We start from the raw sequence: 16039 nt of genomic DNA, 5'->3' as shown, positions 1-16039 counted from the left end.
ACTAATAGTTTCAAAAGTCATGCAAGGTTGAGTGATTTTTTTCGGAAAAAATTTACAAGTACCCCTTTTAGAAAAATTAGAAAATAAACCCCTTTTACCTAACATCATTAAGGATGCTATATTGACGAATATTACATCACTAATTATCTTTTCTTACCCAATATTACACACTTAATTATCTTTTCTTAAAAATACAGAAAATATAAAAATTAATAAGGTTTGTCATATTCCTATTATTCATAGTTGATTATTTTTTTTGAAAATAAAAATAAATAAACAAAATCATATAGGATAATCATGTATGTAATATTCATTTTTGAGATATTGGATAATTTCGAATTTAGACAGCCCAAGGTACTATGTCTGAAAAACAGACAGACATCCCATTACTTTGTTATAAGGAAAAGAGCTCTTTTTGCATGTAGGGAAAAAAATGGAAGTATTACAATGCAATAGAAAGTTAGGACAACTCAGAATTATTGAGGTAATAATAGTGATATACATTGGTCTGTAAATTGTACTGGCCTCTAACAGTTAGGGAGTTGAATCCATTTTTATAGAAGCAGAAATATAATCTATGATTATGGTTTTGACCAGGGATAAGGGATGGGAAACGTAGGAAAATATTATTTCAGGCCTATTTCAAGCCTAGGCCTATTTCTAGCCTAATAAACCAGTTTTGGGATGGCGCAGTGCTTCGTATAAAACGCTAATAAAAAAGCTGTGTGTGTGTGTGTAGATAAAGTATAGAATCAAATTCAGGTAGCTAGTTTAAAGTAAAAAACATAACTTTTTATAAACCTATATATTAATGGCTTTTGTTAAAATGAAGTTTTTTCTCTCCCAAAATTTTTTTATCTTTTACTTTGATAATTTGAACTGTCAGAAAGCTATCGTTGGGTTTCCCTCAGACAGATTTTAGTTTGTATTATTTGCATTTTTATTAATGAGTAAAAATTTTATTTGAAAATTTCATTGCTAATTAAAATTCAAAATAAATAAATTAATATGCACTTGGGTAACATTCTCTCAAGTATTCTTTGGATTCTATTATGTAGTGATATATTTGTACTGTGTTGTATTGTGTATTGTACATATATTAGGGTTAAAATGTTGTATCAATTCCGTATTAAATTTTTAAAATTTAAAATACAACATCTAATTTATAAACTACCAAATGAAAATTCGTAGCTACCTCCTTTCCAAAAAAATAATCCTGTTATTTTTGTTTTTTCTATATGGCCCTTTTTTAATGTTTAACTCTAAGCAGATTTAATAATTAAGCTAATGTGATCTAACACCATTTATATTTATTTTTTAGTAGCAGACAAAATCATTTTTTTTTCTATAATTGTCTGCTTCTAAAATTTTCGCCAATTGGTGATTGGTTGTTAAAAACAGGCCGATTCTTATTGGTTTAGAGCTATAGCTACTTGGGAGTGTCCGCCAGTTTGATAGTAATTTGTAATAGTTGCAATATCCCTTTAGAATCTAGGCCGGGACCTAATTAATGGCCAGGTTTCCTATCCCTTATCCCTGGGTTTTGACCCTCTAAAACTGTAATGTACCTTTCCACTTTCCCCTCTCTTGGTGAAGATATATTCAACAAGAGAGACAAAAGTGGAATCTTATATTTCAAAAATCGTATCGGCGTTGAAGATATCTTCACCAAGAGAGGGGAAAGTGGAAGGGTAGATTACAGTTTTAGAGGGTCCAAACCATAATCATAGATTATATTTCTGCTTCTATAAAAATGGATTCAACTCCCTAACTGTTTAAAGTTTTATATACACGTTCTCTTATTTGTTGTCATTAAAACTTTTAGTACTTGATATGGTTGTAAACTCAAAAAAATGTTCAAACTTTCCATCAATATTATAATCTACCTAAGGGGTTGTTTATTATAATTGTGCTTGTACATCCATTTATCTCTTATTATCTTATTATATCATTTATTTTTATAAAAATTTAAGTGGTACTCTACATAAGTTTTTAGGCAGTTCCCCTCAAACGAGAACAGAACCCAAAATACAAAGATAGTGCAAGGTTTTGGAACATTAAATTTTCCCCTATAATTGGTAGTTATAATTGTGCTACCACTAAATTTCAGTAATAATTTTAGTTAGAGAAACCAACTTTAAGAGGGCCTGATGATGTCATTGTTAAAGTAGCGTTTGCTGGTATTTGTGGTACAGACCTTCATATTCTATCTGTAAGCTATTATTTAAAATCTTACAAAGAGAGGGGTAGGTTTCTGGTAGAATCCGTAAAGGTGTGTGTTTTAAGGCTTAAAAATAGTAGTAGAACGATAATATTCACTAAATATGTGTATTTCTTATTGAAAAGAATTATAGACAATTTTTTTTAAAGTTAACATAAATTTTTATCATTCTACTACTGTTTTTAACTTATAACACATAACCTTTACAAATTCTATCAGAAACCTATCCCTCTCTTTTAAAATAAAAAGCCCAATTCTTCCAGGGCTCGACAGCCGTAGCGCTACAATGTTTAGATAACATGCCGCTACTAATTTTATAATGTAATAAATTGAACACAGTAATAGTGTCTGACTGATTATGACGTAACAAAAAAAATTAGCCAATGAGAGGCCGTTATTGACCAATGGTAAAATTTATAGTGGCCTCTCATTGGCTAATTTTTTTTGTTACGTCATAATCAGTCAGACAATATTACTGTGTTCTAATAAATTTATTACCAAGCGTCCTCATTTTTGAAACATGAATATTTATTTCCAAGATTTGGTTTAGGAGCACGGGTTTCTCTAAAAGGGGGGGGGGGGGAGTTTTGACACATTTGCGTACACCTGGTATATAGGCTTTATCTTTGGACTGAGAGAGTTATTAAAGATATTATAAAATTTTTTTTGGATAAGCCTCAAGGTTCCGGAGCTCCAGGCCTTCAGGTGGTCTCTATACAGGTAAAAATTAAAAATCAATTTTTGTTAAAGAGTTAGATGTCAGCTTATGAAACAAAATATGTATGTTTTTTCTTCAAAAATGTGAATAACATTCAAAAAGATGCATATTTTGTTTTATAAGTTGACCTCTAACTCTTCAACAAAAAAATTTTATTTTTAACTTTTACTTGTACACAGAGACCACCTGGAGGCCTATCCAAAAAATCTTACAACTTGGGAAAATTCATCATATAAGAATGATTTTATCTTAAATAACCTATCCTCTCAGTTCATAGATAAAGCCTATGTATCAGGTTTACGCAAATGTGTCAAAACTTCCCTCCTCCCCTTAATTTAAGGGTGAGTTTTCTCACATCTCTGACAAGTGGGTGACCATTAGCCATGAATTTTGTGGTGTGGTTGAAGATATTGGGGACAATGTCAAGAATATCAGTGTTGGTGATAGGGTTGGTGTTGATCCAAACAGGTTCAATTGTATCTTAGAAATTATCACTTTGTTGCACTTTTTTAACAGCAAACTGTTCTAGCTGAAAATACTACGTTTACATATATCAGTTGTTTCTTTAGTACATAGTCAAATGCTTTGCCAACATCGTCAAATGGCATCTCCTGAGTTATTTTTAAAAGTTTTCAATAAAAGTGAAGAAGTTAGCGACTCAAATCATCTAATAACACTTTATCATTTAGAGTTTGTTTGTCATGCAAGTTTTGTAGAAGAGGTCAACCTCAACACTGCACCAATAAAGGTGCAATTTCATTTTAAAGTTACAGAATTTTTTACAAAGAAAACAAAAGGTTGTCCTGTTGGGTATGCTTCGCATAGGTCCCATGAAGGTTTAGGCTATGTTTTGTGCCCTTTGAATACAGACCCCATATTTGTTAGCGGCGCAGACACTAATTAAATAAAAAGTATAAATAAGGTACGAAAAAGATCACCTTAACTCAGGCCAGGTAGTTGTCTGGATTATACATCTATACTTGTACATTTATCATTATAGGAACTAACAATGATTCAACTGGTGTATTCTGTAATGGAGGAATGGCTTCGCATTGTGTTGTTCTTGGTAGATAAATTTATTTTAATTTCTCCAATTTCACCACGACTATTATATTTCCATCAGGACTATACATACTTCAAGAAATTAAGAAATTATTTTCTTAATGAACTCTTTATTATTGTTACTAAAATGTCACAATAAACTAATTACATGTCTAAAATTTAAATTGCCAACACAGTATTAGGATTTGAAATAATAAAAAGAATTTCATAAACCAAAATATTATTTATTTAGCTGACCAAGTTCATAAACTTCCAGATGATGTAACTTTGCAACAGGTTAAATTTATTAAAGTTTTTAAAATTGTATCCTCAACCTATAAAATAATTAAAATCTATTATTTTTATATTTCCAGGGGGTTTTATGTGAACCTTTATCTTGTCTGTTGCAAGGATGGTTTAGACTCCAGAATTCTGGCTGTCTTCAGCAAGATTCCAGGTAAAGAAAAATAAAAATACCTGAGCTGGATCTCACCTTATAGTTATCTTTAAAATAAATGGCAGTGGTGAGCCGGGAAACACTTTGGAAACACCCACTATCACAAAATGACTACTGCCACTGAGCCATTGGGTGTTTCCCGGCTCACCACTGCCATTTTAAATTTCAAGATCCATGTTTTATTAGCAGCACTGGTAGTGGCAGTTGCAACAGCAGTGGCAATGGACAGCTCTAAATGATTTAAAGATCCAGCTCTGTCTATTATTGAGAGTCAAACAGCTGGAAGGATCTGTTTTTTTTTCTAATCAAGATGTAAATTATATAAAAAATGCTACTATATAATTTAGATTCTATTTATACTTTTCATTACAATCATTTATACAATATACACCTCTCTGATTACTGAAGTATGTAAGGCAAAGTTGCGTGATAAAAAAAAATGACAAATTGCCCTTAGCTGTTTAGTATGTTAGGAATTAAATTAGGCAAAAAGTAGTGATTTGTTATAGCAAACATAATTTATAAGTTATAACCCAAGCAAATTTTCTATGGAAGTAATTTACTGTTGTTTATAATTAGGATTTTAGTTATTGGAGCTGGAATAATCGGATACCTGTGGGTATCCATGCTCCATCATAATGGATACAGGAATGTCACTGTTTCCGAACCTTCACAGGGAAGGAGAGATATTCTTGCAAACTTGGGTAGGTAGCACACATCTTTTTACCATTTGTGAATTTACTTAATTATTTAATAAATCTATCCGTAACAATTTACTACTCAGATGCGATTCCAGACAGGTTGGCTATTTTATGTTGTTTTAGATTTAATTTACCAATAAGCATCTACTCTATAACTTACTTGTTATTTACCCAGATTGGTGTCTATAGTTTCGTTGTAATTTAGAGACTGGGTACAAGGTTCTAACCCCTGCAGAGGTGGAAGCTGAAGAAGTAGAGAAAGATTCAGAACTTGATGGATTTGATGTGATTATTGAATGCTCTGGCTTTCCTCCAGCTATTGAAAAGGTAATTTTAAATTTCTATTTTTTTAGGGTTTCTAGCAAGCCACATACCTCATAGAGGCAACTACTAGTGTGAAGAACACAGTACTATTGTTGAATTTAGACACAAAAGTGTGGAAAGAGGCACTTTTTGTTAATTTAATTATAAAAGATGATTAATTTAGGCAGTTTCATGGACAGGAAGAGGAGCTGCGTTGGTAATCTTTGGATGCTCTCCAAGAAATAAACCAATAAATATTTGTCCAGAAGAGATTTACAGGTATTTCAATTGAAAATAATCAAACACTGTGTATTGGGCTAAAAAACTGGTTTTAATCTTATAATTGTACATTCTATAACCGCGGAAAGCTGTTTATAATACGATGCGAGAAATAACTATTCTAATTTTCTGTGTTAATAATTCTATGTAATATTTGTTTTAGAAAAGAATTAATGATCATTGGATGTCTCATCAATCCATTCACTTTTTCTAAAGCATTGAAGTAGGTTTTATGCTTTCAATTTTAAAAATATTAAGTTTGTAAACTTTTACTATAAATATATTCTGATATATAAGTAATTTTAAATTATGTTTATACATAACTCAACATACATAAATTAAAGTTAACACAATGACATACCTATATTTCCTCAAACAGTTCCTCAGCAATTTTTAACAAAAACATGAGTGACTTGGAGATCTTTAAAATATTTATTTTTGTAGATTAGCAAGTGCAATGGGTGAGAGATACCTATCCTATGAGAAGCTTGGAGTCAAAGTTTTTAAACTGCAGGTCAATTATATCATTTTGTCAATTTCATTTATTACCTATCACAAATAAAAACCTTTTAGCAGTTTAGGTTTATAAGCTTAATGCTACAAAAATACTGATGATTAAAATTAGATAAAAAAAAAATTTTGAGTTTTATTTTAGCTTATACCTTAGTTTTCATGCAATGATATATTGAATATTCATGAAAAATGTATAAATTCAGCTGTTACTAACAACTGAATTAATTTTCAAAATAATGTTTTGTAATTTCAGCTGTTTTCAGGGGGCTACAATAGTATTAACTTTGATAGTCCCCCAAAAACAGTTGAAATAACAAAATGTTGAAGAAAAAAATTAATTCAGCTGTAGGTTATAAATACCTTTTCCTGTGTCAAAACTCAAAATAAAGAAGTTAAGTCTTAAGTTAAAAGTTCAATCAAAGTCTATGTCGTATTAAACCAACAAATAGGCATCTTTGTTGTTATATATCAAAGTGATTTGAACAAAAAAATTTAGGAATATGAAGAAGCACTGAACCAACTTCGTTTTGGTATAATATCAAAAGCTGTATTTAATCTTAATAATGATCTTTTCTTCTGTTAAAATCTAGTATTTCTATTAGTTTGTATTCTACATTATTGGTTGTACAATAAATGATTAAAGCATTAATGATTTTTTTATCTTTTTAGCTAAAAAAAAGAACTTTCTCTGCCTTACAAACAATGCCTTCTCAATCATCATAATATTAATCATTATTCAAGCAAAGTCTGCATTTATATAGAGACCAAAAACATATTCTCAGCTAAATATTATCACTGATTTGAAAGACAGACATTCAATTACAGGAAAGGGTCATTTCATACAAAATATATAGAAAAAAATAGTTTGTCTAAATTTATTGACCGAAATTTGTTATAACAAGTATGAGCTATTCAATGAGATCTAAATCCATATAATCATTGTCAGAACTATTTTCATCTTCTGTCAAATCATCAAGATCATCTATCACTGAGTCATCTAGATCATCAATTGATACGTCTGATGAAGATGCTTCATTTTCATGCATGAAATCATCTAAATAAAGATTTCCTAAAAATTCTTTTAAGAAATTTATATAGATATATACAAAAAAGTTCAATCAAAAGAAAAACATAAAGTAGAGAAATATTTATATTAATAAATAATATTTTTGTTAGTTTATACATAAGATGGAGGTACAACATTTTTTTCTGTAAGAATGAGAATTTGTAATGACTGCTCTTTATTTGAAACCTTTAAAGTTAAGTTAAAAATAATATTCTGAAATAATGAATTAAAGTAATAAATTGTTGAAGATTAATTAAGTTAAAAGATATTTAGCACAACATTATAACATTGCCAAGGCTATCCTACTAGTTAAGGTTACTTATATGCAAGACTTAGGAAACCCTAGGCTAGCAAAGGAAAGATTATAGGATTTGGCCCATCGAGTGTTTAAAATCTTTCATATAATTCTTCACCTGATTTTTCAAATTCTTCTTGTGTGATCCTCTTACCATCACTAACATGAATATCAACACAATTATTCTCAGAATTCTCTTTGTCATTTAACTCTTCAAAATCAGAGTGATCATTCTCTAGCTCTATATTTTCCCAATCAGAATCTTCTGATGTAGATTTGTCAGTATTTGGTGCATTTTTGTCGTCTGTTACGTTTCCTTTATAGAAGGATGTTGTTAGAATTTAAAACTTTTTTTATTTATCCTTTTCTTGGCTTATTGAATAAAGAAAATTTTATCTAGAATAACTTAAGTTTTTCATTAGTGCATTAGCTCTTTCTTATGAATTATCAGCTACGTCCGTAGAGGCCTCTAGGGGCCCTTTAGGGGTGGGGAAGTCAAACCCCTACTTTTTATTGTATACTTAAAAAAAAAGTTTTAAGAATTTTTTTTCCAATCATTTTCCAGGGGCGATTTCTAATGGGAGGGTGGTGGTAACCTCCTAAAAATAGTTATAAACCTTCCCAAGACCTATGATAAGCTGCCTTAAGGAGAACCATATCGGTTCAGTAGCGATATCCTTTGGTACACACACAGTAGAGATCCTGTTACTTTATTAAGAGGATATCTTTTAAAGGTCGTCATAACAACATCCTTGCCTTTGACTTCAATTATAAGTGGAAGTTTATTTTTTCTAACATTCAAATCTATACCATCAATATTTTCATCACCAATTCTTATTCCTTTCTTTTTATTTTGTTTTGCCTTTTTCTTATGTGATTTGGATTCTTCGTGTCTGTGTAGTTTACTTTTTGTAGCAAAACTCATATCACAAATGTTACATTTGTGATCATGCGCCTAAAAATAAACACTTGATAATTATATTTAGAGAATATATAAATCATAATTAAACCTAATCGCTACACCCTTGACCTTGACCTCCATTGGCTTTTTTGTTTTAGGATAGAAAAGGGTCCTGGGACAAACGCAAGGGTGACAAACGTGGGAGCGTACACTGTACAGTACACTTAACCTAATCTAACCTATTTTAAATCTTCTTATAGGTTTTTAAATGCCTAAACCCCGTGGGGGACTTATTTGTATTTTCATATCTTAACCTAACCTAACCTGTATGGAAATACTCAATTAACTTTATTATTTTGACACTCCTGTGTTTGTCCACTCCGACGTTTGTCACTCCTGAGTTTGTCTTAGAACCTAGAAAAGAATATTTTGCCTGCAAGTTTTCTAGCAAATTGTTGATTGAAATACTCATAGCTTACGATAAATCCAGGGATCTTGAGGGATAAGACAAGAGAGGATATTTACTCCCCAATTATGAAAACTAAATTACCCTTTCTGTAAAATTAAACTATTGGCTTAAAAGTTTGGACATTACTAGTTTGTAAACAACCAATCGCAGTGCACAAAAAGTACCCAAAGTTTTTTATCCAACGAATATAAAAACGTAGGATAAATCGAATCTTACCCCAATATGAACATCTCTAATGTGTCTTGCCAGAACGTTTTTCCTATTGAAAACTTTATCACATACACCACATTTAAATTCCAGAACAGGTCCAACTTTGTGAATAACTCGCTTGTGTTCTTCTAAATCTTTCCTTCGGGTAAATTTTGAATTACACAAGTCACACTGAAAAAAATAACATCATAATCAGGGATTTAAGGGTATAAGACAATTGCCGATAAATTGATGCACATCCCCAATGATGACACACAAAATTATTCGTTCTGTAGATAAAAATTAGTGGTTGAAGCTAAAGCTAAAGTCCCCAAAGTTCCTAAGCCAATGAATAAGAAAACTTTATTTTAAAACTTTAAGGACCAGTGTAATAAACAGTCCATTGTCCCGTCTCTCTCTGCATAATAAGAATTTGTTTACTAATCGTGTAACAAAATTACAGCCAGGACTTTCAAGAGATCTTTATGGACAGACAGCTATTAGGTTACAAATAATGTTACCTTAAAATCTTTTTCTCCATTGTGGACAGACTTTATGTGATGCTTTAGGTTTGAGTTTTGACTAAATGTTTTGTTGCAGAGTTCACAAGAATGTGGTTTCATCTTTTTATGCATTGAATTCTTAAATAAAAGAAAACTTTATTAATTGTAGAAAGATAATTTAAAATAACAAACAAAACATGAACATAACATCTAAGTGACAAATACTTCAATTGTATTGACGATTTGGTGATTTGTGGCTAGCAAGCACAAGAACCACCAGTTAAGTTTGAAATAGATTGGAAAAATGGGAGGTGGGGGTATTGAGAAAATAAGAGGAGCAAAAGGTTCAGGAGAACAGAAAAGTGACTAGAATTTAATTTTATAACTCCTTTAAAAATGCGCACCTTAATCCAGGCGAATAGATCACTAAACCAACTTAATCAAACCACTGCAGATTTATTTGCTTTGATGTAACAGACCACCCTTTTTAAATAATTTATCAAAAGGCAAGGCGTAACAAGGTATTTAAAAAGATAGTAGTAATTGTTAAGGGTGCTATGCAGAAGCAACTAATCTGAGGAAAAAACTAGATATAAAAACTTACATTATGCCTTATTAGATGCGCACAGCTTGAAAATTTGGCATCACATTCAGAACATCTAAAAAAGTAACCATTACTTTTTAACAAAATTTATCCTGAACTTTAAAATTGAAAATTATAATTGATGGTTTACATATTAATAAACCAGAGGCGTGCGTCAGGGGGTGTCCTAAACCCCCACATATAATTGAAATGGGGAAGACCTGCCTTCTTTTTTCACTCCGTTATGGTTTCCCACCCCCATGTAAATCGCTGAATCGTTGGGCACGCCACTGTAGTAGATAAAGGTGATTTGTTTCCTGTAGATGTTAAATAAAAATTTTCGCATACAGAACCCTCTATCTACTATGAACCGTCTTCCTTATTTCAGAAGTTTAGCTTACTTTTAAAAAATAACTTACATAAATATGTAATATCAGTCTAGGTATTTTATATGTCTTTTAAAATTACACGTAGATTTTGTATAGGAAAACAATAAACCATAAACATATTAAAAATATCTTACTGATAAGGTTTAATTCCATTATGGTCATTAACATGTCTTCTTAGGCTTGCAGAAGATTTTAAACAAGCTCCGCACTCAACACATACATACGGTTTTTCTCCTGAAATAAAAATCTATAAATTTTGATATTTATATTATTTATATCATTATTCTGCAATTGTTATCAGCACATTATCATGCTATTGAAAGTCAATTTAGTTTCATCAAATAAGAATCCTGAGAACTAAAAGTTTAGAAATAAAAAACAGGGAATATCATAATTCTATTAACTGGCTGGCGAAGTTCTTAAAAAGTCAAACTAACATTAAGCCAAGAAAAAAATCAGTGGCTATCAAAGGCTTTAAATAAGTCAAATTAACATAAATTGAACTTTTATCCCATATGTCACATTTGAAGTTGTATGTACAACTACATATAATAACTGAATTAATCTATTTACTTTTATTTTGTTGATCCTGCCCTACCTTCGAATAAATATAAAAAAAAGGGGGGGGGGGGTCCCCCACTCGACCGTTAAGGGTAAAAAAACTATACCTGTATGTTTTCTTCTATGTGAACCTAATTCTGAGCTGGATACAAATGCTTTATCACAGTCTTTACATTTGAATTGTCTAAAAGTTAAAAGAATTAGAGTGGGGGAGGCTTAGCTCTATAAAACAGATTTTTTGCCGCTAGATGGTGTTATTTATGTATTTATTGCCAAAAATATCCGCAGGGCGATGTTTTTTATTTTAGGCGATTTCTCTTGTGATGGTGGCGGTACCATTCCCCAAAATAGTTATGAACCTTCCCAGGATCTATGAGAAGCTAACCTATAAAGGAAAACCATAACGAATCAGCGGTTAGCGAGATCCTTCCATACAAACAAACACTTTGTTGTAAGGATTGCTAAACTCACTCTGTTAGTTACTCGACTACTAACAGAATAGAAATATCTGAAATCAGATTTTTATTAGAAAATGTGATGATTTACTATGGTCGCGAACTGCGATATTCATTTTTTCAATTGAATTTATGTTTATATTCAATTAATGTTTAAATTAGAACATTAACTTACTTTAGGTTTAAATGTTTTCTCTTTTTGTGATCAGATAATGTTGTACTATCTTTAAATTTCCGTTCACATAAATCACATGGATAATTCCTCTCTTCTAAATATATACAGGTACTGGTACATGTAACGATCAAACGCAGTTTTAGACATCTTCATATCCTATACGCGACCGTAGCTTAACATTTAACGCATCCACTCGTTAAAGGGGAGGTGAAGGGTTCGAAATTCGGCTTAACATTAGAGTATGGGGAATGGCTTAGCCCAGAACAGGTGCAACTTATAAACAAGCATAGTTAGGACTTCAAGACAAAGTTTAGCAATCATAGAGATGTTTGTCTGTTGGGTTTTACTTAAACTAGGAACTAGAAAAGCAGCTTACTGACCAAGCTAAATTTGCTTGATCCACTTGAATCAGAGGTTTGGAAAATAAAAATTTCAATAAAAATAACCTGTATGTCTTTGAATGTGTTTTTTAAAGTTTTTTCTATTTTCACTTATATAATCACAATCAACACAATAATAAGCCTTTTTTAGAGAGAATATTTAGAAGCTTTTTGGGTTGCCTTTTTTCCGCAATTTTAGGCATCAGAGGTCAGTACATTTTAAGATTTTTAGATCTTGTTAAGTTGTACCTTCTGCTACAATTAATTGTTTATTGTTTTTTTAATAAGTCCCCTTTTTTAACAAAAATATCAAAATATCTATATTTTAAGAGAAAAATTGTTGAAAACCTTCCAGATGTTTTTCTATGATTTAGATGTCAAAGATCATGTAAAGTTGTAAACCAAATTATTCTTTAACTAGCCATACACAATGACATCCCTATCTTAATGAGCCACTCGACATGAACAACAAAAAAATGATTAACCAATGTATTTTCTATATTCCATTACCTTTGTTTAATATTTTTTTATCGCATCGTATATAGACAGCTTTCCGCGGATATTAAAATGAAAAATTATAAGATTAAAGCTGGCAATAATTTTATGATTTTCATTTTAATATTCGTAGAAGTAATTCGATGCAATATATGATTATTCAGCATGGATAAGAATAGAGTTGGAAGCAATACTGAAAAAAGAATTATACTGCACAAGCTAGACTTTATAGGTAGAAAATATTCTCTTTCCTGATCGACTGGTATCCTTCTTGTGCCTTTATCTTTGCGTATTTTTCTCTCTTTTTTCTTTATTTTCTTCTTCTTTTGAACATTGTTACCCTTGTCTTTGGATTTATCTTTATTGGATAGTTCTTTAGCTTCATCTAGTGTTAGAACTGAATCATCTGCCTTAAACTCTTCTTTGATCTTAACAATAAGGAAAATTAAAATATAAAATTAAAGAAAAGAAAATATATAAAAAAAACTAATTAGAAGAAAATACTTACGTTGAATTAGGGGCGTCCAAGCTTTTTCATTTGGGGGGGGGGGGGGTAATCTCTATATCATAGAGGGAAGCTTTTTTATTTTTTTTGGGGGGGGGGGGGTAAAATTTGAAAATCCAAAATTTCAAGGCACCCCCAAATTCACTTGGGGGGGGGGGGTAATCACCCCATTACACCCCCCCCCTTGGACGTCTATGCGTGGAATTAGGGTATTTAGCGCGGAATTTTAAAAACCTTACATTTAATAGATTATGTCGGCATTAAAAAATAGCCATTATAATGGTAAGGTTGGGTGAAGTAAGGCTAATTGAGGTTTAAAAAGTTGATTTAGATCAACCCACCCTATTGTTAAGCTGCCACAAGGTTTAGGCATTTATAAAATAGAAAGGAGCTTAGGATGGGACAAAAGGGGAAAGGTAAGGATGAAATATTTCAATAAGAATTTTTTGCAAAAACCCGTTGTCGAACAAAATTAAAGAATCACTCTATTTTTTAAGAAACAAAATTGAGGAAGAAGAGAGTGAATATGGGAGGGTTTCAGATGTTTTTCAGATTATCAAAATGCCCTAGTCACACCCAAATCTTTTCGTGGTTGAAATATTTATAGTGTGTGCTTTTGGCACTAACAAATTCGCTTTGGGAGTGTGGGTAAACACCCCTTCCACGTCAGTTCCGCGGTTACCGAGATCTTAACTTACTACAGACAGATGGACAGACAGACATTGTTCTATTAAGTGTAATGGATTACCTCTATTGTATCATGAAGTGTCTTGAATTCTTCTTCCCCCATTTTAATTTTTTTTATTTGGTCTAAACTTAAGAAAAATGAAATTATAATATTACTTATTACATCTATCTTGTATTATTTTCTTCGACGCATGAAAGCATTTAATTGTAAACTGACAAAAAATCATATTTTATCAAAAATACCAAATAATCTCGAAAAAAGAAATTCAAATATAATTTTAAAACATTATTAGGTAACATAATTTTTATCTGAAAATTTGCCCAACTCAAGACAAAATGTATTCCTATAAGGCCTTTCAATGTCTAGAGAATAGCTGTGTTAATTTTTTATTGACTATATACTCCTTTATATTTATTCCAGTTGGATATTAGCAAAAGGTTTAATTAATAAAAACGAGAAGAAAAATATATTTAAAAAAACATTAAGTTCACTATTTACAATGTTTTGAACTGAACAGCTGATTTGTATTAAAGACCGGGGAAGAGGTAGGGGGGGGGGGGGATAGTCCCCCCATAGTAATATTCGAGGCTGTCCTTAAGATTGTGTCGGGGAGAATTCTGTCCTTTCCTTATATCCCCCGCATTTCTTTCATTAAGAATAAGACAGAGGGAACATTTGTATAAGAAATTGAGTAATAATGACCGAATACAGCAATAATACGCAAACCCTAACACCTTGGGAATCAAGCCCACAGATGAACTGAATTTTAATTTCTGAATGCGTACACAGTTTCCTCATCCTATCTCAATATTCACTACTAGCTAAAAAAGCTCCAAACTTCATGAAAAATAAAAATTTTAAGAATTAAAATTTTGATTGTATACTTAAATAGTTGATACATTAAAAATTTTGAAAGTTTGAAGCTTTTTTAGCTACTAGTAAATATTAAAATAGGATGAGGAAAACTGTGTACATATTAGGAAATTAAAATTCAGTTCATCAGCCTACAATATTTATGATAAATATATTAGCACTTTCTTCGTGGAATAGTAATTTCATTTACAAGATTTTGACGTAATTTCCATAAAATCCTTTCACACACCAATATAACCGAATTGAAAGGTCGAATTAAATCTAAAATAAGCAATAACTAGAAGCAAACAGAAAATAAGAACATTTCTTTATTGTTACACAATTCTTGTACATTTCAAGTTTTTTGACCTTAAGTTCGGTCTTTTCTTTTAAAAATCTGCTTATGCCAAAGAATAAAATTAGATTTTTAACTTAAAACACACTGTACGTACAAACTTACATTTTGTTACAATTTATAAAAAACTAGCGGCTTTGCCCCTAGTCTCTAGGGGCTTTGCCTCAAGAGGTGATTAAAAAAATTAAGGCGAAATTCGTAAAAGGACCAGGGAAATCTTAGGCAAATTCTTAAAAACAAAAAAATGGGGGAGATTTTTTTTGAGGGGGGGAGGGGGGGGGTGTCCCACCCCCCAAGAAAATAGCTTAAAACCCTGAAGAGTAGAATCCGATCGGTTCAGTGGTTACCGAGATCTTAAGGGACACACAGACATCGTTCTACTCTGTATTATAGATATCTAGATCTAGTGCAGTTCACGGTAAAATGTTAATGATACAATTACCTCCTAAAATCTATGCACTTTGAAGACTGCTAACTGTATTGCTGCATAAAAAGGCCTATAAATAATCTGAAATAGCATAAATCCAATGAGGGAAAGCATTATTGAAGAAAAAAGCTTAAAATATGCCTTCTTCGCGCATTAATGCACAACCTTGCATTATTGAGTAATGTATATTCCAAATTATTTTAGTGTTGAACTATTGAGCGAGCATAATCTATACGTTCCACCGTTTGCAGCCTTTAAAGTTTAAAAGATTTTTGGAGATAATCGTTACCAGAAACATTTTACTGTTAACTGCATTAGATTCATATTTCTTTTATCCTACGAGTGATAAAAAGTTTGCAGCCTTTAAAGTTAATAGATTTGTGAAGATAATAGTTACCAGAAACATTTTACTGTTAACTGCATTAGATTCATATGTCTTTTATCCTATGAGTGATAAAAAGTTTGCAGCCTTTAAAGTTAATAGATTTGTGAAGATAAAAGTTACCAGAAACATTTTA

General features: G+C 31.2%; 2 protein-coding genes across 2 annotated transcripts; one reads left to right on the top strand and one right to left on the bottom strand.

Moving 5' to 3' along the window:
* Positions 1 to 375: 375 nt before the first annotated feature.
* LOC145332703 (uncharacterized) lies at positions 376 to 6882 on the top strand. The gene is made up of 13 exons (XM_080177722.1): positions 376 to 484; positions 2123 to 2212; positions 3280 to 3407; positions 3629 to 3687; positions 3940 to 4005; positions 4234 to 4277; positions 4355 to 4437; positions 5017 to 5141; positions 5344 to 5465; positions 5626 to 5720; positions 5884 to 5943; positions 6165 to 6234; positions 6730 to 6882. Exons 1-13 carry the CDS (start codon positions 434 to 436, stop codon positions 6814 to 6816), a joined length of 1080 nt encoding a protein of 359 aa, XP_080033848.1. The 5' UTR covers positions 376 to 433; the 3' UTR covers positions 6817 to 6882.
* A 212-nt stretch (positions 6883 to 7094) lies between these two features.
* Positions 7095 to 14392, bottom strand: LOC145326918 (uncharacterized). Its single transcript, XM_080170370.1, has 12 exons — positions 13948 to 14392; positions 12948 to 13122; positions 12266 to 12343; positions 11820 to 11913; positions 11297 to 11373; positions 10763 to 10862; positions 10261 to 10315; positions 9675 to 9794; positions 9181 to 9345; positions 8351 to 8549; positions 7713 to 7910; positions 7095 to 7287 (listed from the first exon to the last, which is right to left on the bottom strand). Exons 1-12 carry the CDS (start codon positions 13987 to 13989, stop codon positions 7142 to 7144), a joined length of 1449 nt encoding a protein of 482 aa, XP_080026496.1. The 5' UTR covers positions 13990 to 14392; the 3' UTR covers positions 7095 to 7141.
* Positions 14393 to 16039: the final 1647 nt, after the last annotated feature.

Source organism: Acartia tonsa, chromosome 1 (genome assembly GCF_053477335.1).
Source record: "Acartia tonsa isolate MP-2025a chromosome 1, ASM5347733v1, whole genome shotgun sequence".
Lineage (NCBI taxonomy): Eukaryota > Metazoa > Arthropoda > Copepoda > Calanoida > Acartiidae > Acartia > Acartia tonsa.
The sequence above is the reverse complement of the archived record's forward strand: the minus strand, read 5'-3'. Positions and strand labels throughout refer to the sequence as shown.